Source organism: Dasypus novemcinctus, chromosome 19 (assembly GCF_030445035.2).
Source record: "Dasypus novemcinctus isolate mDasNov1 chromosome 19, mDasNov1.1.hap2, whole genome shotgun sequence".
Lineage (NCBI taxonomy): Eukaryota > Metazoa > Chordata > Mammalia > Cingulata > Dasypodidae > Dasypus > Dasypus novemcinctus.
The window spans coordinates 33092597-33110741 of record NC_080691.1 but is presented as its reverse complement, the minus strand read 5'-3'; the positions used below and the strand labels follow the sequence as shown (position 1 = coordinate 33110741).

Here is an 18145-nt window from a genome sequence, read left to right as displayed (position 1 = left end):
CCAGTGTCACCTGAGCGTTTCTTCCCTGGTGACCCGCTGTCCCAAGCCCTCCAGGGGAGGAAAGGGGGGGCCTCGTCACGAGAGGGGACTGTCAGCTGGTGGCCAACAGGCCAGAGCTCCAGGGTCACCAGCCGGCAGGCGTCACCTTCTGCCAGGTTTGAAGTCAGGCTGCAAAAACAAAGCAATCCACCTGCAGCTCCACGACAAAAATCAAATCAGAGCCTCCTGCTCCCCACCTGCTCTTTGAAAGCCTCCTGAGATGGCAACGTACCCCACGTCTTAGCTGTCGTATGAGGACGGAGAATGGAAGGGAGCTACCCAGGGAGGCGGCCTGCCTTCTCGCAGGCAGGTAATGAGACAAGTCCAAAGTGCTTCCTTCAAAAAAATAGTTTATTCCATACATTTTCCACCCACCATTCCCAGGTAGCAGCCAGAGCCATCCACTTGTCTTTCCCTCCAGAACCAAGAGGGACCCACCGGCACTGAAAACCCTGTTCCCAAAGCAGCGCGGAGCCTTCCCACCCCCGCCCCAGGGAGGGCTGCTAATCCACTGTCCCCCGCCCCCCCACAGCCCCCACCCCACCTTCATTTGCCAGAGCTGTCACTGGCTGACGGCAAGGCTCTTTTTAAAAAACAAACAAAACTCAGACGTCCTCAAGCCTCCTGGCTTGCGGGAGCTTCCCTGCGCAAGTTCACGGCCTCCAGACTGGCTGAGCGTCACGTTGGCGTCGTCCAACCGCACGCCCCGGCAGCGGATGACGGCAAACGCCCCGTCGCCAGCAACCCGGGACCTCCTGGCGGGGCGGGAGGCCCGGGCCCCAGGCCGGGCAGCCTTCGGAGCGGGTGCTGCTGGGGGCAGCCAGTTCTCCCCTGAGCAAGTGGGCCTGGTCCCGGCGTCTAGTCCTTTGGGTCCGACAGCCCTGCCCCTGGGCCCGACCCAGGCTGCGGGTGAGGAGGCGCCGCTGGCTCGAGGCGGCCCTGCCAAGCGGGTGGCGGAGACTGGCAATGCCAGCGGAGCCCCCCGTGAGCAAGCTGGCCGTGGGGTCTGGGGAAGCTTTTCCCTCCCCCCTGCCTCCTCCACCCGAGGTGGGCGGCTAATCCTGCGGGGGGTGGGTGGTCCTGGCTCCCGTGGCAGGGGACCGAGAGGCCTGTGACAGATGCCTCCAAAAGTCCCGGGCCTCGGCCGCTGTTCTGCTCATTTTGCTCTCCCTCTGACCTCGGCTAGTGAGCACTAAGAAGGGCTGCCAAGGGGTCCACGGGGGGCCGTTTGGGGGGAAATGCCACTTGATTTCCTGAATAAAAAAATAACTCATACCCTTCTACGGGTGTCTAGACGGTGTCCAAATAAGCACCCTTATAAAAATAGGTTTTCCTTTGTCTCCTCTATATACTTTTTCCCTTGGTCTGTTTATTCTACCAAAATAGGCAAGATCCTCAAAATCAGGAGGTGGTCTCCGAGTAAAAAAAATAAAAGATTCCGTGATCTGATATAAAACAAGCCCGAAGAACACCTGGGTCCTGCTCACCTGAATTTGGCTCAGTCCAACTCAGTGATGCAGCAAAGACGTCGTGTGAAGAGACAAGACAAAACAAACCTCCCGACCACGCGAGGAGGCGGTTTCCGCCCGGAAGGGGGCACTCCTGAGCCTTTTATTGAAGGGGAGCGGGCTGGGCACAGGCGGCCTTGCGGAGCGCATCCCCGCGCCCCGGGCTCCCGGCGAGGGCCGCAGCGGTGGGTCGTGGGGGTCCTGTCCTGCCCATGCTGGAGGGTTGTGGTCAGGTGGAGGCCGGGCTGTCCATGGTGGACAGGAGGTGGGCGAGCTGGGCCCGCTCGGCCGCACCGAGCAGCTGGCTCATGTGGACGATGCAGTCCATGGCCACCTCGGGGTTCTCCTGGACGAGGCTGCAGGGGAGGCGACAGGAGGGCGGGGCTCGATCTGCCTCTCAGTCCTGGGGCCCCTCGCTGGCGCCGCCTCGGCGCAGGGTTCGGTCACGTTCCTGGGGCGGGGATAGAACCTGGAGCCCCCGGGGCCCCTCCTGCGGTGGCCGCCGTGGGGTGACGGTCCCACGGGCCAGGAGGGGACACGGCCTCGGGAGACGAGCGATGGCCCTTCCCGTCATTTGTGGTGTGACCCGAGATGAGGCACTTCCCTGAACCTCAGCGTCATCCCCTATATAGGGTTGAATCGTGTCTCCCCAAAAAGACAGGCTGAAGCCCTAAACTGTGACCGTGACCTTGCCTGGAAACAGCGTCACTGCAGATGGAACGAGGGTGAATGAAAAGGAGGCCACATGGGAGTAGAGCGGGCCCTTAACCTAGGACGCCGTGGGTCTTTGTGAGAAGGGAGGATTCACAAGCAGCTGCCTGACCACGGAGTGCTGCAGCTGTGGGCAAGGAAGGCAGAGAGGGTCCGGAAGCTAAAAACAGGTAGGGAGGGTGCTCCCCTACAGGTTTTTTTTTTTTAAGGAGGTACCAGGGATTGAACCCAGGACCTCTGCGTGGGAAGCAGGCGCTCAACCACTTGAGCTCATCTGCTGCCCTCCCCTACAGGTTTCAGAAGGCCTGGCCGGTGCCTTGCTCTAGACGTCTATCCTCCAAAACCAGGCAACAACACATTTCTGTTGTGTGAAGCCAGTGAGTTCGTGGCACTTTGTTAACGGCAGCCCAAGGACAATAATACATCTTCCAGATGAGGTCCCTGTGCTCTGCTAGTTCACAGGGGCCCCAGAGGAATAGGGGGAGCACACCCCCTGGAAAAGCTGACACCGGCAGGGAAGCCAGCCCCCCAAGGCCCACTGGCTCAGAATTTGGGTTCGACAGCCAAGCACACTCTAGCCGTGGCCTTGGACAAGCCACTCCATGTACTACGACAAGGATCATGCAGTGCAAGTCGCCTCCTGCCCCCGGGGAGGCCCTGTGCAGGGGGAGGGGCCCTGGGGACTGTATGGTCCCCGAGCCTGCGCCTGAGGTCTGGGGACCGCATGGCGTGGTGGGCGCAGCCTGGTGGTTCCGAGAGGCCACTCTGGAGGCAGGCAGCGGGATTCGCACCCGGGTAAGCACGCGGGCAGGTGGAGCAGCGGGGCGGCCACTCACCGTCGGATGGTCTTGAGGACAAAGTCGCGCTTCAGGCACTTGATGTTCTCGCGGATGGGGGAGAGTGGGCCGCCCTGGGCCTGCCAGTGCTGCTCCAGCCACTGCACCACGGCTTGGTTGTTGTCCCACAGGTAGGCCTGGACGGGGAGGACGTGGCTGGGCGGGTCTGTCCCACCGCCCAGCTCACGGGCGCCCAACCGCCCACCTGCCCTCAGCCCCCTGGGCCTGTGGGCCCCCACCCACCCACCCTCCCAACCCCCCACCCCACACACCCTCCAGCCCTCAGCCCCCGATGTCGACGCGCCAACGTACCCAACCTCAGCCCCCATTCCTACGTGTCTGCTGGCCCTTAACAGCCCCACCCCCCGCCAAGCCTCCCCAGCCCCACCCCAGGCCCACCTTCACCGCCCCCTCCATCTCCATGAACCAGCGGCGCAGCATGGACTGGATGTGCACATGGCTCAGCTCGCCGCTGGCCCGCAGGATCTCCTGCTTGACCTGGTCCTCCAGGAGGAGGCGGCGCAGGCGCCAGTACAGGAATGTCCGCGCCGTCTTCCACTCCAGGATGTCCTGTGAACGAGCCCAGGCCTGAGCCCCCGGGAAGTGCAGGAGGGGACTGGACGTGGGTGGCAGGACGCCGGCAGTGAGGCTGCCCCCTCACAGGTGGGCTCTGGGATCACGCCGCGTGACCGGCAAGCAGGCTGGGAAGAGAGCGGCCATGTGCCCAGGAGTGGCCGACCCAGGACCCCAAGCCCGGTCCGTCTGTCTGCAGAGCCCGCAGGTGCCTTGGCCAGGCTGCGAGGCTGCCTCCTGCCAGTCTTAGGTGCAAAATTCTCCAATGCAAAGCTGGCACCCACCTCCGCCACGGCTGACACGGAACCCAGGCCGACGCAGGGGCATGGCTGGGGTGGAAGGTGATTGGGGGATGCCCCTTGGGTTAGACTAGTGGTTCCCAAACTGTGCTGCCTCCTGGAACCCCTTGGGGGGCTTTTAAAAGGCGGGTGCCTGGCTCCCAAGCCCATACATTCCGGATTCATTGGTCTGGGGGGTAGGGGAAAAGCTGGGCTTGGAGGACTGCTTTAAAGCTCTCCAGTTGATTGCAAAGTGGAGGGCTCGGCTCATCCCAGGCCCCCGAGCTGGGACCTCCTCCACGTGTTGGGAACTAGGTGACCTCAGAACCGGCCGTTCATATCCCACCGCGAGCCGCCGGCTCTTACAGAGATGACGCCCTTTTCCAGCATCCTGCCGGGCGTGTCGTGGAGGTCGGCAAACTGCACTGCCACCTGGTGGTATATGGGGAGCAGCAAGTCCTCCCGGGCCTTCAGCTGCCCCTCCAGGTCCTTGCGGTCCTTGTCGCAGAGCTCGGACGACCCTGGGGGGAAGCAGACAAGCTGGTCAGTCCCACGCCAAGGACCTCATGGGAAACCACAGAATGCGGCACACGAGGTTTGAGCAGGGATTTTCATTTTTAAGAGGGCACAAGCCAGCGCTGGTGGGACAGGCCCTGCCCCTTGAGAGGCCTCAGCTTTCACTGATGTTACTCCTAAGTCAAGTTGCCCGGGCACTCTCAGAAATGCACTCACAAACGGCAAGACGGCATTCCACAGCGCTTTAAACGTGCCCCCCTTCTAGCAGACTCACTGTGTGTGTAGGAGGCTATCAATTACTATTTTTAATAAATATTTTAAGATATAATCAGGGACTATTACAAGCATCTCTATGCCAATTCAACAACATGGGTGAAATGGACAAATTCCTTGAAATACGACCACTACCAACGCTCACCCAAGAAGAAACAGATAACCTGAGTAGCCCTAGAGCTAATAAAGAGGTTGGATTAGTAGTTAGAAAGCACCTCCTAAACACTTAAAAGACATAACGCCAATTTCACACAAGCTCAGAAAATAGGGGAAGGAAAACTTCCCAACTCATTTCACGAGCGCAGCATTCCCTATACAAAATCCAAACAAATTACACATACACACATCGTAATAATCTTGTGAAGAGCATAGTTATAAACACATTATCACCAAATACAGAAATTTAAAGAGAATCACATTTAAAGGGAACATAACTACCAGTCAAAAAGATTTGGTAAAAAATTTTGTATCTGGAAATTCTAAAAGGACATTTTGCCACCAAAATTCTGATGTTTCCAAATATTTCAGCTATATTTTCTGCGTGCAGAGAAATAAATTCATAGTGCACTGTGCATATTTTTTTAATGTTAAAGGGGTTGATCTGCTATCTGCCACACTTAAAATATCTCAGCCTTTGTGACCACGTTCCTGCGTGTCTTCGTTTCATCTTTAATTCCTAGAAACCTCCCTCGGCAGAGCTGGTTGGGCCTCTCCACCCTAGGGGGATGTATTTGGGACCCTCACCTAGCTGTTCCACAAGCTTCTTGTAAGCAGGGTCGATCCTTCTCATGGCCTTTATCAGATCTTTCTTTCGGAACTTAATCTCCACCGTTCCCTCTGGCTCCAGAACACTCCCCCTGAAAGAAGAAGAGGCAGGGATGGGGGCCTGTGAGGCAAGCGAAAGCAGATTTGGAGGCAGAGGCCAGTGAGCAGGGAGATCTGGTTTGAGTCCTAAGCACGTTCATCGACTCTCGGAGTGACCACTTCCGCTCTCTCTGAGTCTCTGCCTCTATACCCATAAAATGAGGGGCAGGCCAACTTTTTCGGTCAAGTGTTATGAACTCCAGAAGGTCTCTTTCAGCTCCAGAGTGTATGGTTTTCTCCCAGCTGCACAACCTTGTAAACACGTGGCATTTTATCAGTGTTTATCAACCATTATCAGCCATTCTGGTGGGTACAAAATGGTGTCTCACTGTGACTTTGCATTTTTCTGATGAATAATGGTGCCAAGTATATTTTCATCTTGCTTAATGGCCATTTGAGTATCTTCTTTCGTGGAGTGTCTGTTTAAATCTTTTTCCCATTTAAAATATGTTTCTTATTGAGTTATGAGAATTCTTCTATAGACTGGATTCATTGTCAGAGATACATATTTTGAATATTTTCTCCCATTCTGTAGTCTGTCTGTCTACTTTCTTAATGATATAATTTGAAGAATAGAGATTTTTAATTTCCAGGGTGTCTAATTAAAATATTTTTTCTTAAAAGAAAAAAAAAGATTGTATGACTTTCTCCATAACAGCATAACCCTCCTGCTCTTTAGCCACAGTCTGGTCTGACTTTGCTAACATTGCTCTCCTAGAACCAGGGATACTCTCATCTCCTTGAAGCCCACAAGGTCATAAAGAAAAGTCCAGCAGGGTCCTGTAAGAGCTGCCTTCCCATTTCCAAGCTTCTTTCCACCCACAGGTACCCCTATCCTTTTTTATTGCCTTTGAAAGTCCAGAAGCCCTGAAGAATACCCTACACTGCTGAGCTTCCCAGTAGCCATAGTGAAAAGTTAACGATGACCCTGTTGAGGCCACTTGCTGTCCTGAGCATGCCCGGGAGGCTGAGCTCAGCAGCCTTCCATGAGGAACTAGGCACCCTGAAGGCAAGCCAGGTCAGGCTTGTTTGCCACCAAATTGCAATGCCTAGTATAATGCCTGGGAAACAGGAGGAGCTCAATAAATATTCATGAATGAATGAAAGAGGAAGTAGAAATAGGAATAGAGTGCCAATATTTTAAGCAAAACTCCTCTCGAGGCTTTTATATCCTGGAAGGAATCAAGCATGGAGCCTTCACCTAGGCAGGCACTCAGTCACTGGGTTCAAATATTGCTGTCATTGTCTTTTCTGTAAGAGATATGTTCCTTCCAAAGCAGGTGCTAAGAAGATTCTTTTCCCCTGAAGAACTGGCATCCTCTCATGAGGATACTTGTCCAGTCATTTGTTTGGTCTGTATTTCCTAAGCACCTACCAAGAGTCAGATACTGTGCTTGTCTTGGGTTATAAAACTAAATAAGGGAAGTGGATGTGGCTCAAGTGATAGAGCTTCCGCCTATCATACGGGAGGACCTGGGTTTGATCCCTGGGGCCTCCTGGTGAAAAAGAAGAAGAGAAAGTGTGCCTGCGTGGCGAGCCAGTGCCCACATGGTGAGCTGAGTGCCCGTACAAGTGCCCGGGTGGTGAGCCAGTGCCCCGCGCAAGTGAGTCACACAAGATGATGATGCAGCAAAAGAGAGACAAGGGGAGAGTCAAGGTGAAGCACAGCAGAAACCAGGAACTGAGGTGGTGCAATTGACAGGGAACCCCTCTCTCCATCAGAGGTCTCCAGGATCAAATCTTGGTGAATCTGAAAGGAGAGAAAATGAGAAGACAACACAGACAGCAAAAACAGCAGGGCGGGAGGAGGGAAGGGGGGTGGAAATAAAATAAATCTTAAAAAAAAAAAAAGAAACCTGAATAAAATGCAGCCCCTACAAGAACTTTGGAAGAGACACAGAATTGAAAGAGAGCTAGGTGATTCGTCACATTTTCATTTTCATCCTGGCTGCCAGAAAGCTCAGGGGAGTTTGGTCTTTTTGATTGCAGATTTCCTAGGAAGCAGATGAATATTGTATCATGAAACCTTAGACAAAATTCCTCTACCACCTCCAGGCTCCAGCCACTAACTCTCCTGAGAAAACCCTACCGCATGCGGGACTCGTTCCAGGTTGGTGAAACTGGAGGCTCTGTCCCTCAGAAACTCAGCACCCTGCGTGATCCGCAGCCAGCGGCTCCAAGGTGATAGGCTCGGGAACTGGGAGTGAAAGTAAGAGGCCGGGTGGAGGGCGACACACTCACCTGCTCTCTTTGTCGGCGTACATTTCTATGCACAGGGGGTTGATGGTGGAGTCCAAGACCACCCAGGAGCCTCCCCGGAGCTCGGCGGAGGGTGGGATGTAGATGAGGATGGGCTGTCTGTATTGCCTGAGGCCGTCCACAATGTAGGCGCCAAACTTCAGCACCTGGTCGTACATGTCTGAAAGGCAAAGCGGCTGCTGGTCGGCCACCTGTAAGCCCCAGCACTCATCGCACGTGAAGCCCCCACCCCACGTGCCCCGCGGGAGCTGCCATGGCCTGAGCACTGGACTAGGAGTCAGGAGGCTGGTCTAGACACAGATTGCTCCCTACGTGGCCGTGTGACTGTGGACAAGTCACTCGCCCCGCCTGGGCCTTGGTTTTCTCATCTGTCAAAGGAGGCGCAGGGATCCAATGATCTCTACGATTCTGGCCAGCTCTGACTCTGCAACGCCCGTGCCCGAGTTAATCCCGCGACTGCCCCGCCCTGTGCCACCACTGCCAGCCCACAGAACCCACCCCTATGACGACACCGGCCCTCCCTCCTGCTGACGGGCAGCGTGGCCCTTAGCTTCTGCAGAGACCCGCCCTCCAAATACCCGGGCATCCGACGTGGCGGCAATAATGCGGCCATGACGTGGACAGTCATTGCTAACGCTGGGTGCCAGGCCAATGATTAGCTCCATGAACCCTCACCTCAGCCCTGTTCTTACCCCCCTCCCACAAAGGAGGGAAACTGAGGCTCGGAGGTCACCCAGCTGGCATGTGGGGGCCAGCACTCCCCCCAGGTCCGCCTGCCTCCAACCCAGCTCTCTCCCCAGTACCATGCCAAGGACCACTGAGTCTCGAGAGGAGTTGAGGGCCTAAAGGCACGTCCACGGCTGGGAGGCCACGGGAGGCTCACAGCGGACACGGTCTGCTCAGTTTACCAGGTGGGAAGGCGACTGCCCAGCTGACCTGGTAAGCAAGAGCCAGGGTGGGCAGGAGCCCAGACCGCCCCGCTCTGGGGGCCCCTCTCCCTGCGTGACCTGGGCAAGCCACACCTCTCCTCCAAGCCTCAGTTCCTCATCCTAAAACGGGCAACGATACTGAACTGCCTCCTGTTCTCGGGGTTGCTAGAAGGCTCAGCTAAGACAACAATGAGACCCTGCAAAGGACAATCACAGGAGCAGGCGTAGCTCAGTGGTTAAGCACCTGCTTCGCGTATACGAGGTCCTGGGTTCAATCCCCGGTAACTTCTAAAAAAAAAAGTTATTGCAGAACTCAGTGGTTGAGTGCCTGCTTCGCATATATAAGGTCCCAGATTTAATTCCTGGTACCTCCTAAAAATAAAAAAATAAATAAATGCTACTCCAAGGGGGCTGTGCTGACCCCATAGCTTTGGAGTGACCCTGGTGGGACTGCCTTACCTTTCATGCCCCCAGAGAAGCCCCTCCAGTTGGCAAAGATCATCAGGGGCAACCTCTCCTGGTTGAAATCCTTGATGGCCTGGGCAGTTTTGTAGGCTGAGTCTGGGAACCACACCTGGCCTGCCTGCTGGATGATCTGGAAGACAGAGCCATCTGGGTCTGACCCCTCCGGGGGAAAGCAACCCAGGGACCCAGCAACACCGTGGGAGTCTCAGGTGGGCAACCTGGTCTGTGTTGGCACCAACGCAAGGGTCAGGGCTCAAAAGGAGGGCCCTTCTGGGTCACGCTTTGCAAAATTGTCCACTAGGGACCCCGCTCACTGCAGCCTTGGGAGGCTCTGGGCACGCCCATTTCCGGGTAAGCTAAGGTCAGAGAGGTGCCAGGCTGGCCGGGGCTGCCTGGTCCTAGGACCCCAGCCTCTGCCTCCTGAGCTCTTGCCGCTATGTGCCGTGGCCTAAGCTAGAAGCAGCGGCAGGGGCCGGGGCAAAGGGCAGGAGGGAGTCCCAGGACCTCTTCTCATCTGACGAAGAAAGCAAGACAGAGTGGATGAGCATCCTGTGGAAAGTGCCGGGAAAACTGGCACTGAGCCCCTACCAGGGCAAGCACTGAACCCTCTCCTCCAGCTGGGCTGGAAAGGTGTGTCCACTCAGCCCAGGACCCCTCGCGGTGGGCAGACCCGGAGGCAGCTACAGCCCCCATGGCCTCTCACCTTGGCCTCGGAATCCAGGTTGGCAGGGTCGGCAGGGACTGCCAATTCCACAGTCCGTGTCTCCACAGCGATCACTCCGACAGGGATGCCCCCCAGCCTGGAAGGAGGAGCACAGGTGAGCTAGGCGCTGGGCAGCAGCCCCCGGCAGATCTCAAGGGGGCACCCCTCCCCAGCTGACGTTCTGCAGGCGTTTCTAGGCTGTGGGCACTAATGGCTGGGCTTTGGGCTTGCAGGCAGATTGCTGATTTTCACCTGGCTGATCATTTTGATGGAAGGCTAAGAAAAAGAGTCAAAGTGATATGCGCCTCCCAAGCTGGCAGCCCACAAGATTCTGTCTGGATCTACGAGGGGCCCTGCCTTGGTTGGGGGGTAACAGTAATGGGGAGGGTAGTGCAGGGTCTAGAGTAACGCCACCCACTGGGACGTCCTGTGATGGCGGCCACGTTCCCGTTCTGCGCTGTCCCACGCAATAGCCACGATACGTGTACTTGAAATGAGCTGGATGTAAGTGGAGAACCACCTGTGCTCCTATCTCATTTTATTTAGTTTACATGTAAGTTGTCAAACGTGGCCAGCAGCTCCCACCTTGGGCAGGCAGGCCTAGACCCCAGGCATATCTGGAAAGGGCTGAGGGGCGTGTGCCCTGCAGGAGACACAGCTGAGGGGATGTGGCGACCTCACCAGCAGTTACCACTTGCTGCCGGTGGCCGGCGTGACGCTGAATGCATCATCGCTGGGCCATCCTTGCTTGACCTCATAGCCGCCTCCCACGAGGGAGGTGCTGGGAGAGCAGCCTGCAAGTAAACCGAGGTCTTCCCCAGGGAGGAGGAGATTTCATCTCAGATTAAAAAAAAACAAAACAAAACTCTAAAAATAAAAATATTTATTGAAAAGCAACGACATACCAATGTTACATGTGGTATTTTAATTTCATTGCCAGCAGGTAAAGAAGAGCAGCTAGCACCAACAGTTTATTGACCGTTTATAATATTTTAAGTGCTTTAATTTAGGTCATCACCTCCAAGCATCACAACAATCCATTGGGGGTAGGAATTATTATCCTGTTTTTCAGATGGGGGCGTAGAGGATCAGAGAGAGTTGAGGGGTCCCGGGACCGATTCCAGAGCCTGGGCTTGTAGTGACAGCAGCGAACTCGGAATCTGGGTGCTACGTTATGAGGACACTGCTTTGGGCTAGACAGAAGAAGGAACTTTCAGCAGCTGGAGCTGTCCAAAAAGATGAGTAGTGAGCCGTCCAGCTCTGAAAGCATTCAAGCCTTCCACCAGCAATGGTGTACAACAGGGGTTCTTGTCCTGTGGCCCTCCTGACCTGGAATTTGCAGTTCTGAGTGTCTGTGCAGTTTTCTGGGGTTAGCACCCAGGGCCTCTTGGGGCTCCGTGGCCCCCTCGTTAGGGGGGCCTGCCCCGGCGAGGCTGGCTAAGGCCACAGACCGACCTAGACCTTTCGAAGAAGCCGGTCACCAGAAAACCACTCCCCAGACTGGTTTTTCTTCCGGGAAATCCTGGGGCCAAGGAGAAAGTGCCCCTGGGGGCCACCTGCCTAAGAGCTGGGAGCCCCAGTGCCCAGGAGCCCAGGTGTGGGCCACCCGCGCCCGTCCTCAGGGTTACCTGGCTCGTCCCGTCACCACAGTCTGGGCCCAGGGAGCCATGATTTCCCTGAAACTGCCCTGGTCGAAGAATCCGCTCTGCCAGGCCCCCTTCAGAGCTGCGGGCAGAAGAGCAGAGGCTCAGGCTGAGGCTGTGGGGTGGAGGCCAACGGGGCCCTGCAACCTCTGTAAGGACAGCCCAGATGCCCGTCAGCCCCAGAACCAGAGGCCCCTCCCTGACCGAAAAAAAAAAGCAGGGCGAACAAAACGGGGAATGCAGTCCACACAGACCATCCGGCCACCATCAGTGCACCGTCACACCCGTCGCCCTGAGACCCCAATCATAGGCGCTCCTCTTTCCAAGAGGCCTCCCTTCAGCTGGGATTTCAGGAAGGGACTGCCTGCCCCCCAAAACTCATCTCCCACTTGCTGGCTGCAGCTTAATAACCATTTTACTAGGAAGAAAGTCGTTAGTTTCCCAGGAGAAAGAGAAAATGATGCTGGAAAATGCAACCATTCTTGGAGAGGAATGGCAGTTTAAATGTACTCCACGGTGTGGAGAGCTGCAGTGTCGCCAGGCTGTGGGGCGTGAGCAGTCTCGGATTACAGACACCGGAGGCTGGGTGCTGGGAATTAAACACCAACTTCCTTGTTTGCCTGAGGGCTGGCATGATGGAGAAAATTGTCTTCAGTAAGAAGTTCAGTGTTTTTGAATCAGAATCGAGGCCCCTCAGGGCTTACAAACAAGCACGCCCAAGAGCACTAGAAAGCCACAGGGCTTGTTCTGCCACCGGCATCTTGCATGCGCCGGGAGGATGCTACTAGGCCAGGGGGGCCCCCTCCTGCACTGGCAGCTGGACTGGGAGGCCACACGCTCGAAGCTACAGCGTGCGGAACTCTAGATTTAGGGTTATGTAAACAGGGGCAGCTCAGCTTTCCTGTTCTATTCTGGTTGCTCGAAATGATGCAACACACCTCCAGGAGACAAGCCTTTCAGAGAGAATGGATGTGTTGGACACGTGCGTACCTCTGTGAGTGAACCTTTGTGCACAAGTACAGTACATGTGGACGTGTAGAAGCCAAGTCATCCATCCTCGGTTAACTCACGGAGAGCTTCCTTATAAAGCCTTAGCCAAATAAAGCAGGGGTCCCAGGGAAGAGAGGCAGTCTCCCTTTGAAACTGATATTGCAGCACCAAATTTTCCAACCACGTAACTGCGGGCCATTTGGGGAGGCCATGACCTCTGTTGTGCCTTCCCTCCACCGTATTAGCTCCAGGAAGCAGAGCATGTTTTCATACCTCCTTGATCAACAGCTCAAAAAAAGCATAGGATAAAATCTCAATTCCTCCACTCCCCCTGTATGTGAACTCAGGTGTACCCCTTGGGAATAGAGTCCAAGTATAAATGCTTCTACCTGACGTGCTCCTTTAGCCCAGGCCCAGAAAAGAAACCTGAAACCCAGGTCTCAGGAAAAACCCTCTAGGACTTACTTGGGTGAGGCCTTCCTGCAAGCATCCAACGGGGGTCGTAGGGAGCTTTGGATGGGAGGAACTCAATTTCTCTGTCAATGGGGTCAGTAGGTGTGATGATAGGGACTGGACTACGATTATCCTAGAAAAGAGAAACAGGTCACACAGGGTCTCCAACTCGGTCTCCCAGGCCTGCCATTAATGTCTTTTTCTCCTGACTAGGAATGTGCCTGGTTATGCAGTGATACCCACCTCTTGGGCACTGACGCCATTGTTTTAGTTGGAGAAGTTTAGGTAAGGTCAAACTAACCCATAGATTCTTTTAAAAGTGGAGTTTATGGACTCCTGAGAGTACTCTGGGGTTCAGATGTATTTATTGGTGCTGGGAAGTAAAACAAAGGCAGGAAGGGGTTGCTACTTCTACAGAAGGCCAGGTAAGAGGGAAAACTCTTCTAATGAAAAAGAGGCTGGCAGCAGATAGTGAGAGCAGTGAGGCATGCAGCAGGCAACTCACTGGATGGGAGGAAGGAGCATTAGAAATAAGGACTGAAATTTGGGCTCTTTAAACTTGGGGTTCTTGGCAGAAGGTCTGGGATAAGCTGAGCTCTGGAAACCAACCTTTTGGAAATAATTAAAATGAGTAATGTGACAATTAGTCAACAACCATATCCACTCTTATCTCTTTCCTAAGCTGTTGATCAGCCTGTGAGCCAGGAAGGGCAAACATTACTCCCACTGGACAGCTGAGGAAGCTGAGACCCAAACATGTGCCTCAACAACATCTGGCTTAAAAAGTGTCCAACCGGAAGTAGCTAATGATCTCCACCATGAGCAGCGTTTGGTGAGAGCCTACCAAGTGCATGGCTCCAAATATCATATCAATTAATCATCACAATAACACCATGGGGTAGGTACTATCATTATCCCCATTTCACAGATGGGAAAACTGAGGCTCAGAGAGATTCAGAGACTGTCCCTGGGTCACATTATTACTAAGGAGGAAAGGAGAAATCAAATCCAGTCTGACCACAAAGCTCGCAGTTTCTCTACCATCCAATGCTGCCTCTTGTACCAGGAGGCAACGCCACCCATCCCTTTTCTAGAGGATCACAAGGTAACATCATCACAGATGGCATTAAGGCCTCCAAAAGAGCAAAGAAGAGCGAGTATGCTGCTGAGCATCAGGGAGGGAAAAAGGATGGAGTAAAGAAAAACCAGGAAGCAGATGTGGCTCAAGCAGTTGGGTGCCCACCTACCACATAGGAGGTCCCGGGTTCAGTTCCCAGTGCCTCCTAAGGAAGATAAGCAAGACAGCAAGTTGACATGATGGGCTGGAGCAGTGAGCTGACACGACAAGATAACACAATGGGATGATGCAACAAAGAGACACAATAAGAAAATACAATGAGAGACACAACAAGCAGAGAGTGGAGGTGGCTGAGGCGATTGTTGCCTCCCTCCTACATGGGAGGTCCCAGGTTTGGTTCCTGGTACCTCCTAAAAAAAAGACGAGCACACGATGAACAGCAAAGAGAGCAGACAGTGAGCGCAAACAATGGGGCAGGAGGGGGTGGAATAAATACACAAAATGAATCTTTAAAAAAAAAAAAAGGAAAAGGAAAATCAGTGGCCCTTCCTGCTCCCCACCCTCTTGCATCACGGAGGAGGTGGTGAGAATGCCAGCAAATGAGCCAGTCCGGCCCCTGCTAATGGCGACTTGCAGGACCTGAGCTGCGGGGCTACTGTACCTTCGGCATGAAGGACAGCCACTCCAGGATGGTACAGACGCCCTCAAAGTCGTCTGGCACCGTGATATGGGAGACGCCGTTGAAATGCATGATCTGCACCCCACCCAGCTGGTTGTTGGAGGTGTACACCTCTCTCCCCAGGACCTGCGTGGACACAACAAGGTCAGGGGAGCCCTACCTGAAGCCGCCCTCTGCGCCCAGGGTCTTCCCACCTGTTCAGAAAGCATCTCACTTGCTGTTTCACAAGCTTTCAAAAATGCTGGTGCCCAGGCTGCATCCGCCCTGGCATCAGAATCTCTGGGGCTGGGAACCAAGCACCCTTACTTTTTTTTGGATGAAAACTCCTCGGATAGTTCCAATATGTAGACTGATTTGAGAACCAGTGATCCAGTAACCAGTGATGGTTACTTTGACCACTCAAAAGCAAAATTATACTTAGGGTTTCAAGAGAGTCAGGGAAGCTGAAGCTCTCTTAAGAAAGGGAAGAGAGAAGGATGTCTGAATGCAAAAAAAATGATAAAGTTTCAGGCTCTTCTGGCAGAACTGACATTTATAATAAAACCATTATTAAAGTGGCATTTTACACATTACAGAAAACCGGAAAAAGAGTGATTTTGTTCCTGTCATGATTTTGGTACATCTCCCTCTTTTCTTCTCTCTTTACATGATTAGGCTCACAGTGAGCATGCAGTCTGGTATTCTACTTTTTTCACTGCATTAGAACATTTTCCACATTGCTACAAAGGGCTCTAAAAGCATCGTTTTTAAAGGCTGCCAAAATCCCACTGTGAAACCAGCGGCACCAGCCTCACCTGGGAAATTGCTAGAAATGCAAATTCTCAGGCCCCACCAGACCAGCGGCATCAGACCCCCTGGGGTGGGGCCATCTGAGGTTTAGCAAGCCCCCCACGGGATACTGAGGCAGGCTGACAAGGACCATGGATCTCACTCCTCTCTGCAGCACCCCCGCGGCCCTCGGACAGCACTGGGGTGAAGCAGAGCTCCCTAACCAGGACAAAGTTTCTCAGAAGGGGCCTGGAAAACCACCAGAGGAAAATCAGCTCTCACATCCCTAGGAATGAAGCTGGTTTTTTGTATGGAGAAAAATGCCCCATCGGGGGACAACGGGAATATCAACCCGGCCCCCCGGGTCCCTGCTCAGTCACCTTGTTGAGAGCACCTGCTCCTGTCAGGATGATGTGGGAGTTCTCCACCTGGATCACGCGCTGGCCCAGCCTCACCAGGTAGGCCCCGATCCCGAGGGCTCGGCAGGTCACCTGTGGAGACAGCGCGGCACTGAGGTCAGGGGTGCCCCGCCCCACGGCAGACGCGCATCCGGGAACGCTGGGTACAAGGGGAGTTACACTTCGGCTGACAGCAACCTGACCTGGGGCACACAGCTGAGACAGAAGCCTGTGCTTGGGCCGCTAGTTTGTGCATGGCTTTCTAGATACAAAGAACACGGTTAACCGAGAGCATGGAAGAGACCGGCCAGCAGCGGCGGCTGGAGGGCCGTGTTCGCGCTCCCAGAGGTCCGTGAGCGTCTCTGCTGAGCTCTGCCACCCTGAGCCATTGCGGCTTCTCGTACCATCAGAAGGACGTCGAGGGGTCGTGTGTGGAGAAGGACTTCAAGGGGTGTGTGTGGACACCAGTGAAATTCAAAAAGCTGTGTTCCGATTTCCTAGGACTGTGCCAATGTCACGTTCCTGGTTTTGACCAAGTGCTGTGGTGATGATGTAAGGTGCTATTGTTGGGGAAGCTGGGAGATGTACGTGGGAAAGCTGAACTAGTTTAAAAAACTTCTTGTGAGTCAAACCATTTCATAATAAAAAAGTTATGTACATATATATGTATATATAAAGACATCCAGGACTTAAAAATATATTAAAAAATATATACTTAAAGTTATTTAAATATATATATATATTTTAAAACATCTAGGAAACGAACCTAAGAAAGATGTCCATGACCAGCGTTTTTTCACCTTGGAAAGTGAAGATACAACACTACATATGGAAATAAGGCCTTGAATGACAGTTTACCATTAAAGAGGGGTACGAGAACTATTCCTTCTAATAATATCACTAAAAACAGGAAACATTTATGGAAAGGCCATGGTGGAGGGATGACAAATACTCATAGAAGCTAAAATCAGACAAAAGTTCTTCTAAGCACTCAATGTCTTTAAAATAGGAGGCGGCTAGACCCTGATTCAAACAAATTAACTATAAAAAGACGTTTTTGAGACCACTGTTAAAACTGAGATCTTGATGACATGGACGAAATACTGTAGATTTCATTGGGTGTGGTAATACCATTATGGCTATGTAAAAGAAAGCAGTGGGGGGAGACCTGATCGGTTAAAGATTCACACTGGAGATCTGCTTTAAAATCCTCCAAAAAAGGGGGCAGAGGTAGCGGTGGGAGGAACTAGAACAGCTGTACGTGGGTCAAGGTTGGAGCTGCGTGACGGGGATGTGGAGGTTTGTCACCAAATCTCTCTACTTTTGTGACTCTCTGAAAGTTTCCACGATACAAAGTTGAACAGGAGAAGAGACGAGGCCGACTCACCAAGCTGATGGTGGCGATTTCTTCATAGGCCCGGGAGGACTCCCCCGCGATCATGCCCGAGCCGCGCAGGTTCTCCACGCCCAGGCCGTCGTCCTTCCCGATGATGTCCGTGATCACGTACCTTCAACAGCCAAGCACAGGTTACCCACGGAGCTCAGAAAACCCAAGGGTGATGAAGCCTCAGGGATCCGAGGCAGGAGGGAAAACCAGGTGAAGCACTGGAAGAGGAGCAAGGCAGGCAGGGAAGAAAGGAAGGCGGGGGTCCAGGGACCCTCGCCACTGGCCCCTGCCGTTTCTAAAAGGGCAGGAACAGCATCAACAATTTTTATCCACCCCCCGAGCCAAAAACGTCTGCTTGTTCCAAGGCTGTCTTGGTGAAATGTCCACCGCCCTGCAGCCCTCTAAGAGCATTCTGGAAATGTTTGGTCTAGAGGTGGAGTACACATGGGGATGCTACTTCTCAGTCAATCAATCAAGATTCCAGCGCCACGCAAGTTTGAGAAGCACTATAGAATTCATCCCTGTTACAGATTCGCAACACACTTGGGCATGTTAAGGATTTTGAGAGTAAAGACCTCATTAGAACTTGTTTGACTCGGTGTTTCCCAAACCATATTTGACTATGGAAATTGTTGTTGTTTTTTTCCCACAGATCACCAACTAGTATGCCGGAAAACACAGTCCAGGAAGTTTGGATTTCATCAGTTGCACTAAGGAAAACAAAACTTACCCTGGGAAAGACAGCTTGCAGCCTTTGACATGCTCACAGAGCAGTCCCCTACCCTGCCCACATTT

The 18145-nt window shown here is 53.5% G+C and overlaps 1 protein-coding gene across 13 annotated transcripts in view; it reads right to left on the bottom strand.

The window, feature by feature from the left end:
• Positions 1-372: 372 nt before the first annotated feature.
• Positions 373-18145, bottom strand: part of ACACB (acetyl-CoA carboxylase beta) — a 140861-nt gene continuing 123088 nt past the window's right edge. For all 13 annotated transcript variants that reach the window (XM_058281500.1, XM_058281504.2, XM_058281501.2 and 10 more), the window contains 13 exons: positions 17351-17471; positions 15946-16056; positions 14780-14923; positions 13053-13173; positions 11583-11679; positions 9955-10051; positions 9246-9381; positions 7840-8017; positions 5479-5591; positions 4312-4466; positions 3494-3664; positions 3095-3231; positions 373-1903 (listed from right to left, as the gene is read on the bottom strand). In XM_058281500.1, coding sequence (XP_058137483.1) covers positions 1777-1903; positions 3095-3231; positions 3494-3664; positions 4312-4466; positions 5479-5591; positions 7840-8017; positions 9246-9381; positions 9955-10051; positions 11583-11679; positions 13053-13173; positions 14780-14923; positions 15946-16056; positions 17351-17471 — 1708 coding nt within the window. In that variant the 3' untranslated portion in view covers positions 373-1776. The remainder of the gene's footprint in view (positions 1904-3094; positions 3232-3493; positions 3665-4311; positions 4467-5478; positions 5592-7839; positions 8018-9245; positions 9382-9954; positions 10052-11582; positions 11680-13052; positions 13174-14779; positions 14924-15945; positions 16057-17350; positions 17472-18145) is intronic.